Source organism: Heterocephalus glaber, unplaced genomic scaffold, assembly GCF_053883595.1.
Source record: "Heterocephalus glaber isolate CG9 unplaced genomic scaffold, H.glaber_assembly_v1.0 deba00001773, whole genome shotgun sequence".
NCBI lineage: Eukaryota > Metazoa > Chordata > Mammalia > Rodentia > Bathyergidae > Heterocephalus > Heterocephalus glaber.
In genome coordinates this window covers 7,985,715-8,010,267 of record NW_028258463.1, presented here as the reverse complement: position 1 = coordinate 8,010,267, position 24,553 = coordinate 7,985,715, and the positions used below count along the sequence as shown (strand labels likewise).

At 41.6% G+C, this 24,553-nt stretch overlaps 1 protein-coding gene across 6 annotated transcripts in view; it reads right to left on the bottom strand.

Moving 5' to 3' along the window:
- Positions 1-24,553, bottom strand: part of Skap1 (src kinase associated phosphoprotein 1) — a 233,282-nt gene that overhangs the window by 166,256 nt on the left and 42,473 nt on the right. For 5 of the 6 annotated variants that reach the window (XM_004859601.3, XM_013077779.3, XM_013077781.3 and 2 more), the window contains exons 3-4: positions 16,678-16,703; positions 741-842 (exon numbers count right to left, since the gene is read on the bottom strand). In XM_004859601.3, coding sequence (XP_004859658.2) covers positions 741-842; positions 16,678-16,703 — 128 coding nt within the window. The remainder of the gene's footprint in view (positions 1-740; positions 843-16,677; positions 16,704-24,553) is intronic. The other variant, XM_087202241.1, reaches the window with a different exon arrangement.

The window sequence follows — 24,553 nt, the reverse complement described above, 5'->3', positions numbered from 1 at the left end:
CAAAATCTCTATATTCATGTATAGTATCTTAAAGACTCACATATTTTTGCATTATTCTGTTAGTGTAAAATAATGTCCATAGCAGTTGGATTAGTATTTTTTCCGGGACCAGGGATTGAACTCAGGAGCTTGCCAGGCAGGCGTGGTGCCATTGAGCCACGTCCCCAGCCCAGCAGTTGAGTTAACTCATCCCATTTCCCAAAATTCAAGACTGACGCACCAAGAAGATGTGCATTACAGTTCTTGCGGCCTTGCCCTCCCTTTGAACAACATTTGTATTGTCAAGGTCACAGTTAGGGCGAAACGGGCAAAATGACCTCTCACGTGGGCTCAGGGTCGCCCATGAGCAAGGACACAGTAGTAACCCGGGTACGGTGAAATGCGAGCTCCCCTTCTCCCGCACCTCGGTGAAGCCAGGGAATCCACACGGATAGCAAGCCGGGTCCTGCAATCTCAAAAGGCCCTCATAGCTTTTGAGCTACTACTATTATAAAAAGATCAATAATGATGTCTTCCTGCTCCAATATGGAATTAGTGTTTCCCTAAATGCATTAACTTCAGGAGTATTGAATTACCCAGGAGGATCCGCACCACAACGCAACAAACAGTTGTCCTTGGCAGATTAGTGACTGCCGACACAGAGCACCCACCAGAAGACGCTGGGTACACCCCGGCCAAAGGCAGAGGCTGCAGGACCAAGGGGATGGAACAGGGGCTCCCCAGCCCAGGAAGACACTCACCCCTATCCTGATAATCTGCCAACAGGGGGGCATCTGACGTGAAAGACGGGCCATGAGTGCCGCTGTAATTGTCATCGGAGCTGTCTTGTCCAGGCTCTCCTCCTGAGGGACAAGAAAGAAAATGAGGTCACCCTTTGGACATCTTTGTAAAGATGTCTGTAGGTTTCTTCTGCAATTCACACACACACAAGATGCATCTTTGCCTTAAACATGGCAGCCCTTCACTGACACATGAAAAACAGAAGTTCAAGGGCCGGGGACTTAGCTCAGTGGTTCTGCCACTTGCCTTGCAAGCGCAAGGTCCAGAGTACCAAAAAAACCCAAACAAAACAAAACAAACAAAAATAAAACAAAACAGGAGTTCAAGAACCAACTTACCTGGATGGAAATTTTCCACTCAAGAAACTCTCCCAATAGATCTAAAGAACTGCTAGGTTAGAGTGGGAAGACCTCTTGCCATCAGAGGGAAATTTCTCCACCATACTGAGAATGCAAAGAACGATGTGAATTTGTATTCATATATACGCTGTCTCCATTAGTTACAAACTTTACCCCAGCACCGTGTTCTCCATATTTCCAAAGGAAACAAAAGAAATAACACAAAGGGTTAAAATCTATACATAATGCAATGTGGCGAGGTCAATATTCTCTCCTCTGAAAGATAAGAGGCGTAAGGAGGTAGAGAGAACCCAGCCCTCGCTAGATTCGATTCCTATTTAAATCACTACTTGTTTTGCAAGCTTAATAAAGTTCTCTTTGTAATTCTAGTTTACAGCCTAGGCAAGCATCCTCTGAGGAATTCTAAAAGCACTAAGAAGGTAATATTTGCTCTGCAAAATGGCTTTGATAAAAGGTAATGTATATACAATACCAAATTATGCAATTAAAATAATGCTAATCCCTTTTGGGTGTTTTCAACCTACATTGAATTGTATTTTGGAGAAGTGGCCGATGATATTATGATACTTTAAAAGGTTCAGGCGGAAGATGTTAGCTGATTCAGAAACTGGAAGCAAGGGAAAGGACTGGAGATGGCTCTCTGTCAAATCCCCTGAGCAGAGGTAGAGCCTGCTGGTAAAAGGGCACAACAGCTGTTGCCTTCATATCACAAACACGAAGAAGGGATTTTCAGCCGAACTGAATATTATCTCAGATCCTCATTTCCAAAGGAAATCGCCACTGCTAAGCTCAGTAAACACTGTAGCGTTTTGGCCCTGGCTTTCAACTAGGGAGCTGTGAAAGCGAACAGCCTGCATAGAATCTCTATTGCCTCACTTTAGAGGTTTATTTCCTACAATTAAACTGGAAGGATAGGGAGGATATAAAAGGATAAAGCTGAGAACTGCTGTGTCCTTCCTTGTCCATAAATTAGGCGATTATATCCCTTCTTCAAATGCTTGATGGTAGGTAGACTCCAGAACTGAGTCAAACACCTGCAGGTTAGGGACTTTAGATATAAACTGTAGAGTTTATTGTTTTGGGGGGGCGGTTTTTGGTATCGGGGATCGAACTCAGGACCTTGCGCTTTCAAGGCAGGTGGCAGAACCATTGAGCTAAATCCCCGGCCCTGTGGAGTTTATTGTTTAAAAAAAAAAAAAAAGAATGCTTTGAACCTCACACAACAGTCATAGGCTGAAGTCAGAAGAAATGCTATCGTGATTAGTTCACTGATCGGGATACAAAGTTTATAGTTAGGCTTAAGGAATTGCTGTGCAATTTCCATAATAACCAGAAAAAAATGCTCAAATCCTAGACTGAGGGTTAAAATGCTCAGATTTTAGGTCAGTGCAAATCCTCTGAAATTAAACCATCAACACAATGTAAAGGGAGCTCCTGGCTGAAAACCTGAACATGAGCTGCAAGATGAAAAGGAATTTTTATTTTGAGCCAACTAAAAACCCTTTTAAAAAGAAGAAAGTAATTTGGGTTGCCAAGCAAAAATCTGACTTCTGTAATTCATATATACTGTAGTTTGTATCACTTATCAACTATCACTCAAAGACACATCTGTGACACAAACCCAAAATACAACCTACTCATATATTCTAGCATTTTAAGCTTTAAAAAAATATATAGGTTAGGGGCTGGGGATTTAGCTCAGTGGTGGTGCTGCCTGCCTTATAAGTGCAAGGTCCTGAGTTCAATCCCCAGTACCATTAAAAAAATATATATATATATATATATATATATACACACATACATATACATATATATGGAAGGTTTTTGTTCATTGTATTGTGTTTTTTTAGTGAGCTTTTTATTTTGGAATAATTTTAGCTCTATATAAGTGTTGCAAAGATAGGACACAGAATTCCTATAAACTTCACACCCAGTCTTGCCCAAAGTTGTCTTCTTCTCTAACTAAAGCACATCTTCCCAAACCAAGAAATTAACATTGCTATGTTGCTATTCACTGAACTACAAGCTTTATTTGCTTTTCATAAGTTTTTCCGTAACGTCCCTTTTCTGTTCCAGGATCTAATGTAGGGCATCACACTGCACTGACAGCTCCCGCTTCAAATGTCTCACCCCAAAGCCCTTCCTGGATTCAGCACCCAATCTACTAACTTCAGATGGAGAAGTCACCTCCACCTGATCCTATGGCTGCTGAGCAGTTACCCAAGGTGCAGCACTCAATGGGCGGCTGCTCCAAATGCCAGATGTGTCCTTGGAGGGCAGCAGTGGCGAACCTATGGCACTGGTGCTGCAACCAGCTGTTTGGCATCATTGGCAGCTCTAAAAGGTTCTCCATCACTGCTGCAGCGTGTGCAACAGGAAGGAATACAACAGCAGGCAGCCACACAGAGCCTAGGTCAGTGCTACCCACGCCTATGGTGGGGGAAGCATTGCAAATGCACCTTCCGCTCCAGCGCAATTAGTGGCCAATGATGAAGCCGTTGTTACAAGTATTGCTAATGTCCTATCAAGTGGCCTGACCCCCCTGGGCCCACACAGAAACTGGCCCGAGCCACTGGATAAAGAGACACTCCCGTGTCATTAAAACCATTACAACGACTCAAGATCCATGGGTGAAAAGTTTTATCGAAGAACCAGCAATTACTGTGGTCGTTTTGAATTTGCTTAAGCTGAAAGCATCATTTTTCCTTCAAAACATAACTGAGCGCATGTTCTCCAGATTTATCCACGGCTCTGACGACCGCAGCTCCAAGTGGCCACGGCTGAAGGCCGGTGGGAGCAGATAACGATCACAAACCATAGCGACAGACATTTCCACTCAGCAGCTCTACACTCAGGGCTCCGAACTCCATCTACTTAGCAGGGCCTTCCCACCAGCAAGGTCCTGGCCGCCAGAGACACTCCACACGGCCACGCACTCGGAATCAATATGTTTCTATCCAGATATAATTCCAGCGCGCCGAATCTCCATTAATCACATCCACTCCCTTCAGCCTTTCACTCTATTTCTAAATAAGATCTGGGGGAACTACATCAAGGGTTCACCTGCTATTAGCTGGGAATTTGCTCTTCGATTCCAAGTGTCATAAGAATGGGGGACTGGACACGCTCCTTGGTATATTCAGTGGCAGGTTCTCCACCGAGCCGAGCTGAGGGGCCCATCAGGGAGAAGATTTCTCCACTGTTCTTTTCTGAGCGTCAAACTCAATTTCATTCATGCTCCGTAGAGTGATAAGTTGGGAATTTCCGAGGGTTGGAGCAGAAAGATAAAGCAGCCTTGTGTCAGGTGTAAGGTAATTATTTGCTGGGGTTTCTGTGCTATTTGTTTTTATTCCCTGCGTTTTCATTAACAGTTAATGAGTTTCCCCCTTAATTCTGAAACAATGGGTTGACCACTAGAAGTTGGCTTTTTTTTTCTGCCACGGATTCAACCAGCTGTTGGTGCTCCATGAACTTTATGGAGAAGTGAATTAAACTGCTAAAAACTTTCACTTACTAATTCAATTCCAAATAAAATGGGAAAAACGAACCATAATGTTTCCCCCTTGTAACTGTTTTGATTCACAATAAACTTGTTGTGTCCTGAACCTGCAGGTACCTGTTAGGGATAAAAAGAGAGCATGAAAATTTTACCAAAAAAAAAAAAAAAATGAAGGAGAAATGAACAAAAACAAAAAGTAGTTTAAGCATTAAAAAGAATCAAAAAACAAAATACAAGGATGGCAAATAACAGATGAGATATAAATATGTTTGCTTATTCACCATGTAAAGGCTCAATGTTGTTTTTTTGTGTTAGTTTTAGTTATCATCTTTTCTTTTCCTTCTAATTAACTGTGAGCTACATTATAAGGACTACTCACGTCTGCAACTAACTGTTTCTATGGTGCGGTTAGAAACTTTCTAAGGTTTGCTGTTACTTTACCATGTATCTCTGGATAATATAAGGAAATGGAAATTAAAGTAAAATTGTCTACCACTTTGGGTTTCTTGTTATTCTTGTTATTGCTGTTGGAAGGGAACACACGATTTCCTACCCTGTTTAATATTTAAGAACCCACGAGCCACATAGCTCCCTCTTTAAACTAATAAATCCTCACTAAAATGCTATAAATAAAGCTCCCTGATCCAAATCCAGTTAGTTTTCATGCTTGATAGCATTAATATTGCCAGATTTTCACGGGCCAATTTAATAGTAACACAGTTCCCAAAGCTGAATCACAGTAAGATTAGCAAAATGACAGCTTATTATTCCTTATTATAACCACTCACCCAAGTTACTGAGTCTCATTCCCAACTCGAGAAATATGTTGGGTACAGTTGTGACCAAATACGTCAAACGTTTCTCTGTGTAAATATCTTACAGAGCACGTCTGCAACACCAAAGTGAAAGCTCTGTCCATCCTTCTGTTTTAAATCACACACCCTCTTGCCCCGGCTCACGTATCAGGAAATGTATGATGTTTCCCACAGAACATCTCTGAGCCTTCGCAGATTTCTAAATATCCATTTGGACTTAGGTGGTTGGTTCCTGCAATTAATCCTTGCACAGTGAAGGTCTTAAATTCTTCTCTGCCCTACACAGTCTGACTCTCTGTTCATCTTTTTTTTTTTCTCCTAGATCTATCCATAATTCAATATATAAATATTCTCTTTTTCCCCAAGGCCTTGGCAATGAATGTAATAGTGCTGAATGCCATTAAGTCTACAGAACAAATGACAGGCCAGGTAAAGAAAGTTGCCATTTATCAATCCTTTTAGAAAGTTGCCCCAACTAGATCTCGCACGTACAAGCAGTAAGTTGGGCCGAAGACTCAGTTGCGTAGCTTGGAATACTGTTTGCTGATTACACAGTCATGCTAAGAACAGCAGACTCCTTAGGAGCCTTCAGAAATAACATTTGCAGAGAGCAGAGGAGTCGAAATGATCAGAAACGGAACCAAACTGATTAGGAGCTGAGAGTACAATTGCTACAACACCACCTGTGAATTCAACTACCAAAAGGCAGTGCGGCTTAATAATATTCTCAAATGAACTACATCTGTCACGGGTAGATTGGACAGGATAATACCCAAGGGAACCAATTGAAAATGTCTTTTTCCTCCCTCCTTCCTTCAAGAAATTTGTTCCTTGTCATGCAGTTCTTCATTTTGACCAGTAGGGCGAGCTGCAGCGCGTAGCATCACCTTTGCTTGTCAAAAAAAAAAAAAAAAAAAAAAAAGAAAAGAAAAAGAAAGAAAGAAAAAAGAAAAAGAGAGAAAAGTAGCCACTAGGTGCACTCTTCTGCTCTTCCCTTCCCTCTTTGGCAAACGCTGAGAATTTTAACCCTTCTTAGGTTTCACATTAAGGCAACTGAACCAAAGGACCAAAATGTATAATTGACACTGGGAAAGGGGAAGAAAATGTTCAAATGGAAAGGGGGACAAGGGAAGGAGAAGGGGGAAAGGAAGGAAGGAAGGGAAAAAAAGAGAATAGAAGGGAAAAATGGAAATAAAGCTTTTGTAAATAAGGAGGGGAAGAGGGGTTGAAGGGAGGGGAGGGGAATGGGAAAAAATGGAGAATCAAGATACACCGTGTACAGGTACAATTTCCCTATGATGAATGTGATCATTACGTGTATCTAAAATGTACCGGTAAAATAAAATTTTAAAAAACATTTTTTAAAAATGCACAACTCCTGGATATTAATACACGGGAGGACCGGCAGCCACAAACACAAACCGTGTAATTGTGTATGTGACAATGCACACTTCATAAAGCAAATCACAGCCTGTCAGCATTCATCCAGCTTTACACTAACACATCCCATCTACCAGCGTTATTGTTCAACTGCTGCTAAAACAGAACCTGCTGAGTTGGAGGATTTTCAAAAGTAATGAGATTTTGACAGACTTCAGAAGATGTAAACCTAGGCATTTGGTAGTCTGTGGATAAATATATTGTAAAATGAATGCATTCATCATAAAGCAACCCTGCAACCATATCCTGGAATTATTGGTACATGGTTCTGTTTTCTTTGGACCACAGTATTCCCAGTCCTAGATTCTTGTTACAAAGCTATTCAACTGAATTCTCAGCATGTTGTGACTTGCAGGAGAAAGTCAGTTACAATAATAAAAGAAAAAAATTTTTTAGACAAGGTCTCGCTATGTAGTCCAGGATGGCCACAAACTCGCAGTGATCCTCCTGCCTCAGCCTCTCAGGTGCTGGGATGACAGGCGTGCGCCACCTCGCCCAGCTAATAATAGAAATATTAATAGCTTGCTGAACTCTTACTGGGTGTAGGCTCTGGATTAGGGCTTTTCATGTAGGACCTCACGGATTCCTCAAGACAATCCTAGTATGTGTTATTATCCCAAAGATGCGGATGAAGGCATTGTGGCCTAGAGAAGAAAAAATTTACCCGAAGTCATAGCAGTGACTCTGAAGTGGCCCACCAGGTTTGTCCCCGCCCCACCTAACCACTAAGCTCTGTTCTAACCCACTGAGCTGAGCAGGCCCTGGATCTGAGTGCTTTATAAATCACAATCATGATTCAAAGGCAAAGCACACTGAATGACAGCCCGTGACTTGAATTTATGGTGTTAATTAGTATTTTTTTACTTCAGTAACGTAAGTCCAAAATCAAAATATAAATTATTTCAGTAGCAGTAATGGTTAATAGTCACACTGGACACACAGGCTGGGAACTGCCAGACAAAGCCAAACGTGGCCAAGGAGGAAGTGGTCCTTCAATTCTCAGTTCAAATTTATTATAGCGATTTCTAAAACTCCACTTTTTGGCCTGAATTTCATGCTTACAAACTTTAATACAACTACTTCATGCTTGGTCAGATCAATATATTGAATTTTCCCCCAGTATTTCCTGTCTGCTTCTGCTGGATCCTGGGTATTTTGACCCTGTTTCATCGGAGATGGACCAACGTGTTCCATACCTAAATATAGCTTAGACCTGGTTAAAGAATGCATTTCCTTTCTGGTGGCATCAAGATTTAAGTCTCAGAGTAGGAAAATCCTTTGAAAAATATAAAATTGCAGTAGATTTTATTTATTTATTTATTTATTGAGACAGAGTCTCACTATGTAGCCCAGGCTGGCCTCCAAATTGTGGTGTTCCTCCTGCCTCAGCCTTCTGAGTACTAGGATTATAATCATATGCTACCACACCTGGCCAATATCTTCTTATTTTTAAACTTTATTTTTCCTTCATGTTGAGGCATGATTAACACAAGTATATAAATCTTCATGGCAAGAGGTATCACTCTTGAGTTTAAGAAAATATCTTTTAGGGGGCTGGGGATTTAGCTCAGTGGTTCTGGCACCTGCCTTGAAAGCATAAGGTCCTGAGTTCAATCCCTGGTCCCCCCCCCAAAAAAAAGAATTTAGGGAAAAATAATTTGTCATATTTAGTCCTCATAAAATATTAAAAAGAATAATAAAAAAAAAGAAAATATCTTTTAGAGATGAATTGTGACCAGTAGGTTTTTCAAGGTGGCAAGCGTGCGTGTTAAATTCATGTCAGCTGACAGGGCAGGTAGGGTAGGGGTCACAAGACTGTTCTTGCTGCTGTTTGCTCCTCAGAGTCAGAATGACTGGAAGCTTTATCTTTCAAGTCATCAAATTCCTTTTCCTGGGCCAGGGATTTAGCTCAGTGGCACTGCACCTGCCTCGTAAGAGCAAGGTCCTGAATTCGATCCCCACTACAAAAAAACACTAGCGAAATTCCTTTTCCGGTACGGACCTAAGAAGCCCCTGTCCCATGTGAGTGGTGCTTCAGCCGATGTGAGGAACAAGTTTCTGAGAGAAGTATGTATTGATGGGAACCGAAATGAAAAATTATTGCTTTCTAACAGGATTCTAATTAGATTCTTCAGATGCATGCAAATTCAAGGCCAGAGCTTTAACCTACAGTTTTAAACAAAAGAACCAAAAGAGTTTGTATTCAAATTAACTTCACTTTTCTCTCAATATTTTGTGTTCAGAACCTAAAAATTTGTTAGAGTGAGAATTCCTGATGAACATTAATTTTTTTCTTTTCTTTCCTTATTTTTGAGGAAGGGTCTATCTATGTAGCCCAGCCTGGACGTGAACTCACAACTTCCCTGCCTCAGCTTCCCAAGCGCTAGGATTACAGGTATATGTCACCACACCCAGCTTTGCACATGAATTTTTAGGCCACAATTCTATGTTCAGACGCTTTACTCCTCACCTGACTTCCTGTGTTGGCCCAGGGATAATGCTACCTAGGACAGAGAGTTTTAAGTCCCCCCATTCAGGAAGACCTCAGGCTAATCAAAGAAACAAGGAACAGTCACTAATTTAATCAGTCTTTTGCTTTTCCTTGCCATTTACATGAATGTGAGAGTCAGAAGTTCTATGAACTTTTACATATGAAAAACAAAAGGCTGAGACCATGTAAGAAAATGCACTCATTATAAGCTACTATAGGTATCATCTAATTCTACTGTGTTTTATAATTTATTTTACAATTCACTTTTAACTGGTCAGTCAACTCCACACATCTATATTTCCTGCTGGCTCTTAAACATGAAACACACAACACTGCTATTTTATCTCATCATCAGGGCCTTGCCTATAAATCCATGTTTAGAAACGAACAAATTAACAAGCAGGGCAAAGCCTGGAATGCACTTAAAAAAAGAAAAAAAAAACCAAACAAAAACAACTACCAAATCATGATTCTACTGAAAAAGAGCTCATTATCATGTTTTTAAAAGTTCTTTATTAAATAAAAAATAATTATGCCCAGAACAAAAATTTCAGACATTACAAGAAGGCACATAATGAGAACTCAGCTTCCCTCCCTTCTCTCGGCCTCTCCAGAGGCAGCTGTCTGAGGTTTCTTGGGCCTCTCAGGAACTTTGTATCTGAATCAAGCATCTGTGTGTGGTGAAGCTCCTCCTCTGCTCCTTTCTTGACTCTTCCTCTTCCTTTTTCCTCTTCTGGTGCCAGGGCTCAACTGAGCTACATCCCAGTCACTTTTATTTTTTATGGTGACGCAAGGACTCAGTAAGTCCCCCAGGCAGGACTTGAACTTGTGATCCTCCTGGATCACAGATGTGCACCACCACACTTGGACACTTTCTGTTTTTCTTATTAAACAAATGGTAGCACTTGTTCTGTTCTGCACCCTGCTTTTCTTCCTAACCATTTATCTCGGTGACTGTTCCACATCAGCACACACAAATGTATGTGTTATTACTTTCACTCATTTTTTAAAAATTGAAAGTAATTCATATAATACAAGCACATGGTGAAAATTCATATAGAACCAAAGGATACAGACAAGGAAGCTTCTCTCTCCCCTCAAGAGCCGTTACAGCTATCAATAGGTTCATATACTTCCTTCCAAAAATATTCTAGGGACAGAAGCGTGTGTGAATACTTACATAACACACACACGTATACACATGTGCACACACAGAGACAGAAACAATCTGCACACTGCTTGTCCAAATTGCCCTTTATGCCTAATAATAGTCACTGAAGGGCATTACCTGGTCCACATTTCCATGCATCATTTCCGTGTTCTATACAGCAAGACAGGAAATGAATGCAGCATAACTTCCGTCTTGCTGGACATGGAGGCTGTTTGGAGTCTTCCATTCCAGTGACACACTGAGCATTCTCACACACAATATATAAAGCACAGAAGGTGGCTGCTTCTGATTTCAGGGATTTCTTCTACCTGTGTGAAAATCAGGGTATTTTTTTTTTCTTATGCCTCAATATTATCTACTCTAGAATAGGACATTTAGAAAGGACTTTAAAATCTTAGAAACTTTCAGTTCTGAAAAGGAAAAGAGTGAGTGGTTTTGTTTTAAAAACAAATTTTACTGTCTTTGACAGTAAGTTGCAAAACAATTAGTACATTTATTTAAAAATGCACGATTTCACCCTCAAAAAACCTGACCAGTAGATGTACAGGAAGTGAAATATTTGAAAAGGTATCAGAGTCAGTAACTAACTTGGGAAACACTTCGTGTGTATATCCACGCTCGTGAGTATAAAATGTAGCAAATGGGGGGGCGGGGGCCGAGGCCTGGAGGGAAGTCAGGTCAGGAAAGCAGCTGTCAGATGCCTGAGAGGCTTAAAGGTTGGGCGGAAGCCAGAGGCAAGAGTCTTTGTCCGTGAACATTTCTCCCAATTAATTCTCCAAAAGATATGGAAAACGTGCTGGAGGATTTCTTTTTAAAAAGGAGCATAGGTTGGGATAGTCTAGGTTCCTATCTAATGCTTGTGTTTATAAAATATTAGCATTCCAGAAATAGTGATAGAAAGATACTTAACAAATTACAAATATTGTAAATGCAGACTTTTTTTCTTACATTTGCAAACACATCATAAATTTGGGCCGTGTTTCTATGTATAAATCCTATTTATGGCTGTGCTAAAACCTTCTGGCATGACTGCAAAGAGTATTTTCATAAATAAAACTTAGTAAAATCACTGTGCACTCCATTAATTCAAAAACACTTCTCTACCACTTCAAAGAGGCCCCTCTGTCTCTCTCTCTGTCTCTCTGTGTCTCTCCTTTCTCTTTTTTTTAAATGTAAAGATAGTGTTTCTTTGCTGCTTTAATGTTTTGCTTCTTGTAGTTGTCATAACTATAAGCTCCAAATATGTGATCGTAAGGGATGGGAAGTTAAGCGACATTCAAGCTTCTTTCTATTCAACATGTCTCAGACATCACAGAGCAACAAGCTCATAAATCTGACCTCTGAAATGCTCACCAATAAAAATTCTATACATGCACCCTACAAACGCAAACCTTAAAAAAAGGCATGCATGTAAATGACATGGGGCTGTGCCAGGGTTTAGGTGGAATGAGTGGTTTTATGAAAATACAGGTGAAATATAGTGATCAAAGTCCCACGCATGCATCCACTTGCCTCGCCCTACTCCGAGACAGGAGAATAGACCTTGCTACTATTTTAGTACCTTTGCCAGCACATGGCAACCGCTCCTCCTGAGCTGGTGAGGCGTAATAACTCATCATAACCAGGAAGCAGACTAAGTTAGCAGGGTTTTATAGATGAGGAAGCTGACATATTAGGAGGTTACATCAGAGGCCAAAGTGCACAAAGCTCCCAGAAAGAGGAACCGAGGCTCCTATTCAGGTCTGATTTCAAAGCCCATGTTCTTTCCAGCATAAAACGTCAACTTGAGACAACAATTAGAAAAAAAAAAAGCTCACCATTCTATGTATTTTTTTATCCAGATACATACAGTATAGTATGCATGAATGTACTGGGGTTCAAGACAGCAATAAAATAATCTCACATTTTAAAATCTAGCTTCACCTGAATTTCTTTTTCCTTTATGTCTGTATTATGGAGAATTTTAGACATGTACAAAGGTAGATAAAACAGAGTAATAAACCCCAGGAATACATCATTCAGTGTCAAATGTCAATTTATGATCAATTTTGTTTCATCTACAATCCACTGTTTTTTTCTCCTCTCCCATATTATCAGATTTTATCCTTAAATTTCATCTTTAAAGACTCTTTTAAAAGAAATCCTGACTATAATAACACAATTAACAGTAGTTTCTTAATAACATAAAATAATCTGTTAGTTTCCAAATTCCTAATTTTCTCATAGATGTATGTTTTTATAGCTTGACTTGGATACACACAAACCCACGCATTCATGAATAAGCCTCTTAAATCTTTTAAAATTTATAGTCAAGGGCCAGGGATTTAGCTCAGTGGTTTCACCACCTGCTGCGCCAGTGCAAGGACCTGAGTTCGATCCCCGGTACCAAAAAAAAAAAAAAAAATTATAGTCAATATGGCTTCCTAATAACATTTAAAAATTCACTTTGCACTGTTTGCTTTTGCCAAGTTATTTTTTAGCCATCAATCTACTCTGAAATGGTTTGCAATTGGAAAGTGAGAATTTTAAGATTCACAAAGCAGGGTTTTTTAATATTGAGATGTACAGAATGATTTTCTCAGAATCCTTGTCCACCACCCACGCAGAAACTCAAAGAATCTTCAAGCTTTCGAGAAATTTTACCAGTCCATATTTACTACTGTTCCAAATATACTGAATGATTGGACAAAAACATGACTTTATTATTCCTATTTATAATATTTCATGGACTGTCCTGAATTTTTATTTAAATCTTGTGCCATTTACTTTAGATTCCAGGGTCCAAGCCAGGGACTTCTATCTGGTACTCATGAATATGTTTTACAGTGGAAGACTCTGAATTATAAACATTAGATCTTATAAGTGAAGTTTTGATTTATTAAACTAAAACTGTTTATAATGAACTCGTTTTATAAAAGGGGAAACCAAGGCAAAATGAGGCCCATCGGTTGGCCGCATGACTTAAGATCTTTCCATCAAATTGAAAGGGCAAACCGATATTTTTATTTAAAACAGTAGATCAATATTGACTTTTAAATGTCTGATCCCTACAATGGTACCAGTTCCGTGGCAAAGATGCCATTGGGTTTTCTTTATAATTTTAAGTGAAAAATAAAGCAGAAAAGTTTTTAAAGTGAGCAGTTAAATTATCAAGGTGATTCTATGTAAAACTCTCCCTGTAAAATAAGTAATAAAAATAAAACAATATTCTTATTATAAAATAAAAACAAGCTTTTTTTCACATTGTCCAATTATATTAAAAGAACTCTTTTAAAAGCCCATTAAAGGCCAGGCATGGTGGCACACGCCTATGATCCCAGCACTTGGAAGGCTGAGGCAGGAGGATCGCCTCGAGTTTGAGGCCAGCCTGGGCTACATAGTGAGACCTTGTATTGAAAAAAAAAAAAGTCACATTAAAAGAACTCTTCCATTCTTGTTTCCTCTATGTTAAAGTAATACCTATTTGGGATTAGGTTTTATTTTTCTGGCTCTCTTCTTTTCAAATGGGCATATTAGGAAATTGACAATGAACCAACAAGAAACCTTGGGTGGAAATTACAAGGGAAAGAAGCGTATTTGCCATATTGTTATTATAAACGCACAGGACATTTTCTTACTGTCTACTGTGTCTAAGCACTGTGTGTTACGGCTAATCCCCAACAAGCTTGTAACAAGACAGTGAAGTACAGCCACGAAGAGTATGGGCCCCGGAACGGATGGGTGCATGGTTTCTCAGTGGGGTGAAGGGAATGCTCTGAAATCAGGTAGTGACGATGCTAAAAACCACTGACTTGTATGCTTTGAAAGGATGAATTTTACGGTATGTGAATTATATCTCAACAAAGCTGTTACTCTGAAAAATATGTGCTACTAAAAGATCTCCAAAGAAGAGATGTTTTAAGACAATTTTCCTCCCAGGCATGAGAACTGGTTTAGTCCAAATATCCTGAAAATACTAAGTGTGCATTTCAGCAAATTCCCAGAATTAATAAAATTCCTTCCGTTGTCTTTCTGCAGAACCCTGGCACAGGTGAAAATGCTGGAAAAGTCTGAGGCAATTATTTCTGTCCTTCTTCACCCCAATCCTAACATTTCTTGGTTCTCCTGGGCTTCCTAAACTCCTGCCAGTTTCTCTCTCTCATTGACTCCTGTTGTTTTCCTAAGCCGCCTGCAGCACCTTGGGTAGACCAGTTGTTCCTCTCACCCATCCCACAGTTTCTGAAACATTGTGAGTTTAGAGCTGACCAAAGTGGCTGACTGATCCAAATGCTCCTCTCTCTCAGCCTCCCAAAAATGTGTCTAAGAGAAAGAGTGAGGCTAGGGGCAGGAATATGGGATTCTTGACTTTTCCTTACATTGACTTCCAGACAGATGAGCAAAGATGTTGCTGCATGTAGTCCATCATTGTTGAGAAATAAATACAATTTTCTGTTCTGAATAAGCTGTTTGCAACTGTCCTACATCTGTCACCTAGGAGAGAAAGGCACGCAGAAGTGGCCACACGCTGCAAGGTGACCGCAGCGCCACCGTGACCAGAATCGGCAGGATTCGGTGTGTTTTGGCCCTATACAATCTTAGGTTGAGCTCCAGAATTATTTTCTCTTCTCCACACATTGCTGTACTGCATCCCTGACACTGATTCTTTATTTTTCCTTAGGTAATTAATTCTACTCTCACAGTTCCGTTCCTTTCTGCCAATTCACAATCATTTTCTGCCTCTTGTGGATTTTGGCTAACATCTGCTAAGCCCTGAACTATAGGGCCCTTCTCTGAAGAGTGCACTTCACATTTTGCAAAGCAAATGGCTACATGATTACCTATAATTCTCTACCGCTCAGGGTATGTTTTCAGCTATAAAGGCTTTAAACGCTGAAGTATATAATAAAACTGCATCACATTATTAAGAGTACTATAAAGTCTTTTAACTTTAACTTACCAGAGTCCAAAAGAAGCTTTAAAAAAACCAAGATTTTTATTTCCTAAAGTGGGCTTTCAAAGAGAGCCTTTAAAAGAAAGCTTTAGATAGACTTGAAATACATTAAAACAAAATAAAGGCCGGGAATTTAGCTCAGTGGTTCCGTCGCCTGCCTCGAAAGTACAAGGACCTGAGTTCAATCCCTGGTACCAAAAAAAAAAAAAGGCTAGAACAATAAAGTATTATTACTCACTGAGACTGGATACACTGACAACATTGAGAAAATTAAAAAGTAACAGAAAAGTTCAAAATTGGTTTTAAGAAGTTACAGAGCAAAACAGTTCCTCAAGCTATTGCTAAATTTGATCCAAAACTCTTTGATTCTGAGAAAATAACAACCCCCCATTTATAATAACTTTAGATAATTAATATTCAGGATTATGTTGCTGGTGTTCTTAATCACAGTAGTAAAAAAGAAGGAAGGCACCCCCTCAAACTATGCGAATTTTTTAAAAATTCTGACTTTGAACTATTCAAAAAGTCTGTCCTAATCCTGCCCTTTTTTTCTTTTTCTTTTTTAATTTGCGCACAGCTGTCTGTGGTACTTCCCAGAATCACGCCAGATGCTGGGTTCATCAAGCAAAAGCAGGAAAACAATGGCTGCAAAGCAATTAGAAGCGGCGAGGCTGGGGCGAGACTCATATTAAAATGTGATAACGCGATTCTAGTGGGAATTTCCACCCGGCTCCGTCCTGACATTTCCCCGCTGCCAGACAGGCGGGCTGCGAGGAAGGGCGCCGTGATGGAGCAGGTAACACCCTGGAATTTATTTCTGGAGCAAATGAAGGATTAGCCGAGTTGGAACCCACCCAAGGTTTTTATTATGGACTTGGCCACCATTTTATCGGGATGCATGCGACGAGATCTTGTTGGCATCTAACAAAGCCCAAGGAATAAAAGCGTTATTATAGCTTCAGTTCAATAACATAATCTAGCATCCGCTCAGAGGGCAGAAGCAGAGAGCCTCTTGTGGCTACAAACCTGGGCAGGGGGGCCCAGCAGGGTGAAGGTTAATTAAACACTCCACTAACTTTCCTCGGCGAAGGCTAAGGCCCCTCGGAGGAGGAGCTCAGACGGGAAAGACAGAAGTACACAGCGCCCTCTGCGGCTATGCGGTGTGAAGCCGCGCACGGCGGCGAGCACTCACCTTGCGGCTGAACATCCCAATAGTACCTGAAAGGCAAGAGGAAAAACCAGGGATAAGTCCAACTTGTGTTTCTTGATTGTGACTGACATACAGCAGCTGCATAGCACCTAGTCCAAAAGGCGTGCTAAAGAGTCAATTATTAGTCAAGTCCTAGCTTTTTGTCCCCTTAAATTCTTTTATTGGTACATTTTAGGTACACAATTCGTTTACATTTATCATTGGGTGCTTGTAACTGTCCATGATGTATCTTGGTTCTTATTTTTTCCCCATTACCTGTGTGCCCTTCACCCCCTCTGCCCTTCCCTATTTACATAGATTTCATTTCCATTTTTTTTTTTCTTTTCTCATAATTTTTCCTTTCCCATCCCCTCCTGCCACCCCTACCCCTTTGGACCTTTTCCTATTTCAAATTATCAGTTATTCGTTATTAATCCTTTTAATCCTTAATTACACTTTCAGTTTCTCACACTAGAGAAGCTATTCGGTATTTACACATGTGTGTCCTATTTATTTCACTTAAGAGGATGGCCTCAATATGCATCCATTTAGCTATAAATGTCTCTAGTTTCTCGTTCTTTATGGGTGAGTAGTACTCCATTTTATTGAAAAAAAAAAAAAACCCACATCTTCTTTATCCAGTTTCCAGTTGATGGGCACTTGGGCTGCTTCCAAGCTTTAGCTATTACAAATTGTGCCGCTATGAACATGGGTGAGCATATATCACTGTGGTATGATTCTTTTAATTCTTTTGGGAAGATACCCAGCAGGGGATCAAGTCCTACTTTTGTCTGCGAAAAACAAGAGTTGTCTTTGAGATATGAATTTGTTTTTTCCAGTACTGGGTACTGAACCCAGGATCTTCTGAGCTCTCTCACTATCCCTTTTTAAACTTTTTAAAATTTTGAGACAGGGCCTCACTAAATGACTGAATTGCTCAGGCTTGGGTTGAATTTATGATTCTCCTGCCTCAGCCTCCTAGAATGCTGGGATTACAGGCAAGACCACCCAGCTTTGAAAGATTCTTCAAAGCTGTGTTAACACACTGTAACTCCCAGGTGGTTGTGACTTAACAGCTGGAAAGGTCCCGGGAGGAAACCTCACTGTGGCCCCATTTCTCCAGGGAGTGCTACAGGCTCAGTCTACCACACTGTGGCTCCCTCCTTCCAGAAGCTGTCGTTATTCTCTACTGATGTGTTTCTCTCCTGTATATTCAATCTCTTCTCAACTCGGTCCTTTGTATCCATGTCTGTACCTATCTAGAAATAAAGCAGCCTCCATCAGTCCCTTCCCTGCCTCATCTGCCGTCCTTGATGTCACAGTGAAATAACACTGTCCACACGGGCTTGGCATCCTCCCCTGAGGCTTGGGGTCACTGAGCCTCCATTCTCGCTATGGCTACTGAGTGGCTTCTTTGCCATTAAACAGAATCAGTATTTTCCATCCTCATCCTGGCCTCTCGAGAATGTATATCTGACTTCCACTCTGTCAAGTACTTTTTTTGGGGGGGGTGGTTAAGACAGGGTCTCAAACTCTGGAACTCTCATCGATCCTCCTGCCTCAGCCTCCTGAGTACTTGGATTACAGGCATGTGCCACCACGCCCATCTCTATCAGGTTCTTAAAGGGGCCAAAAGCCCACAGACGGTTCAGGGAAAGGCCACATGAAGGTGACAATGCTTTGTCTTCTACTACACATAGGACTAAAATCGGTCTCGCTATTAGGGAGGGACATCGGTCCAGTGAGTATCTAAGTGATGTCTTGCCTGTGTAAAATAAAACTGAAAATGGACAGAAGTCAGTGGGGAGGACGTTCCTGTGATTTGGAGGTGATTATCAGAGATGAGGAGGAGGAGATGGAGAAGAAACCTGACAGTCACCTTTCCTCACTCCTCTCCTTCCCAGAATAGCCCCGGGCTGAGGGCAGGGAAGGGAGAGGGCAGGAGAAGCCAATGGCTCTGCCCCTCTGCAGGGGAGGGGGCAGAGACAGAAACGGAAGGCTCTGGCTGCAGGGAGCGGGGTGTGCGCTTCAGTGTCCCCACCAGCTGCAGGAGGAGCTGTGTACAGCAAGAGCGGGCGGTCTCCACCCGGAAGTCCCTGCCACTTCTCCCCGCCCAAAGCTTTCTCTGTAAAACACAGCTAACCAAGCATATCATCAAATGGTGATTTTCTGCTATTTTCCATCCTTTCTTGAGGCTTTGCCATGGCTCCTGATTCCTATCGTTACCCAACTTCTAATGAAATAGTAATAGAAATGAAGGTGCTAGGTGCCAGCATACACACACACACACACACACACACACACACACGCACGCACACACGCACAGGCCTCTTTCCACAATGTTCATGATGGCATCAGGACGCGGGGCTTCCTAACTGATGATTTTCTCACTTCCTGGGCCAGACAAAAAACCAAGCCATGCAGCAGCAGCTAAAAGGCCAACTCCAGGCACCTTGTTAAACAGGTAGAATTTGTGATGGATGATTTTGGCCTCTTTTGTGCCTTCCTGCCCCACAATCCACACTGCAACTTGTACCGGCTCCTGTCTCTACCGGGAGCTGGTTCCTTATTAGCTGAAAGATGATGTTCTAAGTCCACATATACTAAGAGCATTGCTCCTGCAAACAGCATCTGAAGAAGGCTGACTACAGAGAAATGATTCAAACACCAAATAAATATCAAAGAAAGTAGCAGAGCTATCTAATTGATACTAAATAGCAAAAATGCACTTTATTCCCAACAATACTGTCATTAAATAGTTCTATCAAGCTTTCAGTTATAAGACGAACAAGTTCTGAGGATCTACTTACCGTCCAGCATGGTGACTAGTTAATTTTATTTATTTATATTTTTGGTACCAGGGATCAAACTCAGGTCCTTGTGCTTGCGCAGCAGGCGGCGATACCACTGAGCTAAATCCCTGGCCCCGTGACTACAGTTAATAATACCGAATTACATACTTGAGATCTGCAGATTAAGCATTCTCAGAAGAGTAACCCAGATGGTGGATTTATTTATTAACTTGATTGTGGTAATCATATATATATACATCCATCCGGTCAAATTGTATATTCTAAAGACATGTGATTTTGTTTTTCATGTACACAAATATTTCCGCTAATAAAAATCATAGGTAGGGCCGGGGATTTACCTCAGTGGTTTCGCTGCCTGCTGCACAAGCACAAGGACCCGAGTTCGATACCCGGTACCAAAAAAAAAAAAAAATCATAGGTAGAATCATGAAGAGCAGAATAAAGTAGGGTATTGGCTCCTTTCTTTTTCAGAAGGGATGAATAGGTTTTGCCACCCTAGCTTTTCTCCCTCTCTTCTTGAAGGTCTTGATCATATCATGTGAAACACAGCCAATGTCAGACACAATCCTGTCATGTCAAGCACATCCGTGTCCTTGGCATGTTCCCTGAAAGGGCATTTTGGGCTAGAGAACACCACACTCTCCAGGAAGTGTTCAGTCACCTCGTGCCAATGTCTTCCAATCCTTGCCTGGAGCTAGATATTTTAAACCCAAACTCAAAGGCTGCTGACATATATCAAAGAAAAAGCACAAAAATGCGCGTGGGCGGAGTCGTTTATCCTCACAGCCTCTGGGAACTTCCTATCAGGCCTGTGCAGGTAGATAACAAGCACTCCCTTAATCTTCTCTGTGACCCTCAGCTCTAGTAGGAAAGGGAAACTGTCACTCTGCGGCAGTGTCCATCCCCAACACCGCTGGCCCACGTAAATGACATTTGGAACTGAAAAAAGATGAGTGCGAATGAGCAGACAGAAACCACTGCAGCACAGTGATGACGACTCTCACTTTCCGGCCAAACTTCACAGTGCTGAAGCTGCCAACAGAATCGAGTCTCGAATTTTAGTTCAATGACGTGTAAGACTAAGTTTGCTATTTGTGTTTTTAAATTAAAGATGTTGTTAACTGAAATTCCTGTAGGTACAGCAAACATGGTCTTGCTAAGTTGCCCAGGCTGAGTTTGAACTTGTGATCCTCCTACCTCAGCCTCCCAGACTGTTGGGATTACAAGCATCCACCACCACACCTTGAGTCCCAGTTCTGAGAGGATTGTGCTATGCACTGTTTTAATTATAGCAATAATAGTAACACACCAACGCTAAGAGTTGTTGAACATGTTGTTCATGAAGTGCTTTTCTAAGCACTTCCCTCGCAATTGATCTCCTCTTTCTCTCTCACTCTATTATTAAGTCCATTTTCTAAATCAGAAAACTGAGAAATCAAGAGATTAAATAACTTGCCCACGGTTACAGAGCTACTAAATGAGGCAGACAAATTTCCAACCCTAGCAACTGGTTTCTGAATATCTCTTTGAGAAGAAACAAAAAAGGAATGTCTAGAAAATATATTCTGACATTAAAACACTCATCAAAAGTTGTCTTTCTCTAAAGACAGTTTACTATTCTATTTTTCATTTTGTTTTGAGGCAGGTTCTCACTATGTAGCCCAGGCTGGCCTCAAACTTGTGGCGACCCTCCTGCCTCAGCCTTCTGAATGCTGGGATTACAGGCATGTGCCACCACTCCCAGCTAGACAGTGAATCCGGTCACTCAGACAATGCACGTGTATGGAATGTCTTCTCCAGAACTCTCTTGGCTTAGTGCCAGGGATAAAATGGTGAGAAAATAGGTATGGTCCATCCACAGATATGTATCATTATCTTTCTCACTGCAAACATGCTCTTCTGGATTACCACTCCAAACTCATAGGATATGTTGGTAGATTTCTGCTGAAAATGGACTCGTGCGGGTGGTAATCAAAATGTTGACCAGGGAACTACCCGATAAACATGGCTGTTGAGATTAAAGTATTTAGAGCTTTAATTCCTCAGACCACTAATTAGATAGGTCCTGGTGAAATAACTATCCTAATATTGTTGGAGATACCTAGGAAGTAAAATAAACTGGGCCGGGTATGTAGCTCAGCAGTGCAGTGCCTATCTGGTAAGCACAAGGCCCTGAGTTCAACTCCTGATACCAAAAAGGAAAAATAAAACAAATTCCATTCCTAACTACAACGAAATAATTAACATATATTGTGCTATATATATGTTTCACATATATATTATTTTATTTTAACAACAGCCCTAGGAGGTCAGTACTATTTTATCCTCATTTAACAGATGAGGAAACTGAGACCTAGGAAGGTCAAACAACTTCTAAGCACATAGCTATGAAGAACAGAACCAAGGTTTGTATCCAGGTCTGTTTGGTTCCAGAGTTCAAACTCTTAAGTTCCACATTAACTACATTCTGGTTAGTTGCAATATAGAAAACAGGGAAGGGGTAACTGCTTTGCTAGACAGCCTATGAGTATTAGGGAGTGGGTAGACCAGAAGTCTTTAACTTGGAGTCCACAGTTGGTTTGGGGAATTCATAAACTGCCTAAAATTGGTGAAAAATAGTATGTATTTACTGTTCCTTTGGAGAAGAGTCCATAAATTTCATTAGTGAAAACAACTCCCCACCCTCTCTGCACCCACTAAAAGTGATAAGGCCCACTGGATTTGCCGAATGGCATTATAAAACCAGCAATCCAGAAAGGCCAACATCTGTGATGCTATAAATCTAGAACATCCGGATGAATTTTTTCTCACCACTAACGTATTAAAAGTGTTATTTTACCTGTGACTGATGGAAATGTAAAACATACCGTACCTTCTTGGTAAAACAGCTGCTGAGCAAAGCCAAAATCTTGATGACTTACGTATGTTGCCATCAGGGGTTGGTTTTTGTGCCGTGGCGCACACAGGCCGTGTGGTCCCCTCCACGCCCACTCCTCCACCTCCCCGGGATGATTCTGTGGTAACGGCTGTCTCCACACAGGCCGCAAGGGCAACACTGAGGTGTCTCTCTGGCATTAGAATGGATCCTTGAGACTCAAGGGAACGCCTCGCTGACTGCAATGGCAAATCCACAGGACCAGCAAAGTCCTTGCTGTTGACCTTGGGCAGAGAGCCATGTGGGAAAGGCAGATTTACACCCAAGGAAATGACTGGTGACCAATGCCAGGTGTGGACACTGCAGACACCTCGGTACCTCATTTCTCACTTGGAAAGAGTCACACTGATTTTACCAGCGTCCCTTCCTACCTTCTAGAAGGGATGGGCAAGTGGCCAAGGGGATACCGCCACACACATCCAAGAACAGACTTGGGAAGACAGCGCCCTCTGGTGGAAGTCTCGACCCAGGGGTCTGGGTACCAGGCAGGCAGCAAATGGGAGATCTCTGCAGGGAGTCAGCAGCCCTCCAGCCCCAGTTCCTTCAATGCCATCCAGGTTACAAGACCTAGTGCCTCCCTACAATCTCATCTGAAATATCAGATATCTGCTGGGTGTGGTGGTGCATGGGTATGATCCCAGCACTCAGGAGGCTGAGGCAGGAGGATCACTGTGAGTTTGAGGCCAGCCTGGGCTACATAGTAAGACCAGAGAGAGAGAGAGAGAGAGAGAGAGAGAGAGAGAGAGAGAGAGAGAGAGAGAGAGAGGGAGAGAGAGATTTGTATATAAAGAGATAACAGTCTAAGGTGGTAAATAACCCATACTATGGTAACTCAAGTATTAGAAGGTCCTATCATAAGAAGGTCCTGGGTTCTTTTTTGAGATGTAAGATTTCTGTGCTCTTGAGAAACTTGTTCTGGGCAACAATACAGTGTGCTCCTACTTCACAAAATACAACAATCACAATAAAACTTTTACTAAATAATCAAAAAGCCACAGTCTCTAATACTGACAGTATAACTCGTGAGCCCTCACCCTGGAAATTTTAAAATCCATTCCATGAGGATGAATAAGAAGAGAAACTAAAGGTTAAAGAGATTAAATAAAATTTTATTCATCACTAGAGTCCTGCCGACTATCTCCACTCTGTGGAGTCATTTCCGTGGTGAATCGAACACCCCGGCTGGATATGAACTCTGAATTGAGGGTGCTTTTTTTGATTTGTCTCTGATTCAGTTTTCTCTCTGCAACCTGGGAAACCTATATCCTAAGACTCCCTCCCTACTTCCTAGCATGAAGATGGTTTCCACCCCGAAAAACCTCTCAGCAGTGTGTCTACATGATCCCCTTACTTCTTGCATGTCCCAGGCACCCAGTAGAGCTCAATGAGCTATTGAAAATGTCAGCCTGCTGCACTGTGGCAAAATAAGTCACCCTAAGTGTCACATCAGAGTTTTGGGGGTTTTTTCTTTTTCTGAGATAAAAGGGAATTATTGAAAGTTCCGTTTGTTTGCTCGCTTATCTTTTGCTTTCTGTTTTGTTTTTGAGTTACTGGGGATTGAAGCCTGAGGCACTCTACCACTGAACTATATACCCATCCCTTTTTGTTGCTCAAGCTGGCCTTCAACTTGAGATCCTCCTGCCTAAGCCTCTCACATAGCTGGCTTGCTTATCTTTATAAAGAGCGCAATGTCTGCTGTGATCAAATCCTACAGAGCTGCGCGGCATGTTTGGGAGGGAGAGAGGCCGGGAGGCAGTCGAAGAAGCTACGTGGGAGGAAAGGAAGGCAGGGGAGATTTGGTCACACACTTGAGGACAGGCTGGGTACAGACATCCAAGAGGAAAGCAGGAGAAGCCTTTCGGTTCCAGATCTGTGCTGGAGAAAAGAAGGCGCCGCTGGCACACAAAGAACTCAGCAGATCGCCGTATTTTAAGGCCCTGCCTCCTCCCCCTCGTTGGTCACAGTCTGTGCTGGGGGCCTAATTTTCCTCTAGTTTTTGCAGCTAACCTTCAGGCACGGAGGCATCGGAGGAGTGAGTCACCGACAGCTGTGGGACCGGGCTGCACACAATCGCTGGTTTTGTACCGGGAAAGACACTATGGATCATTTAATCTGGCTCCCACTTTACACA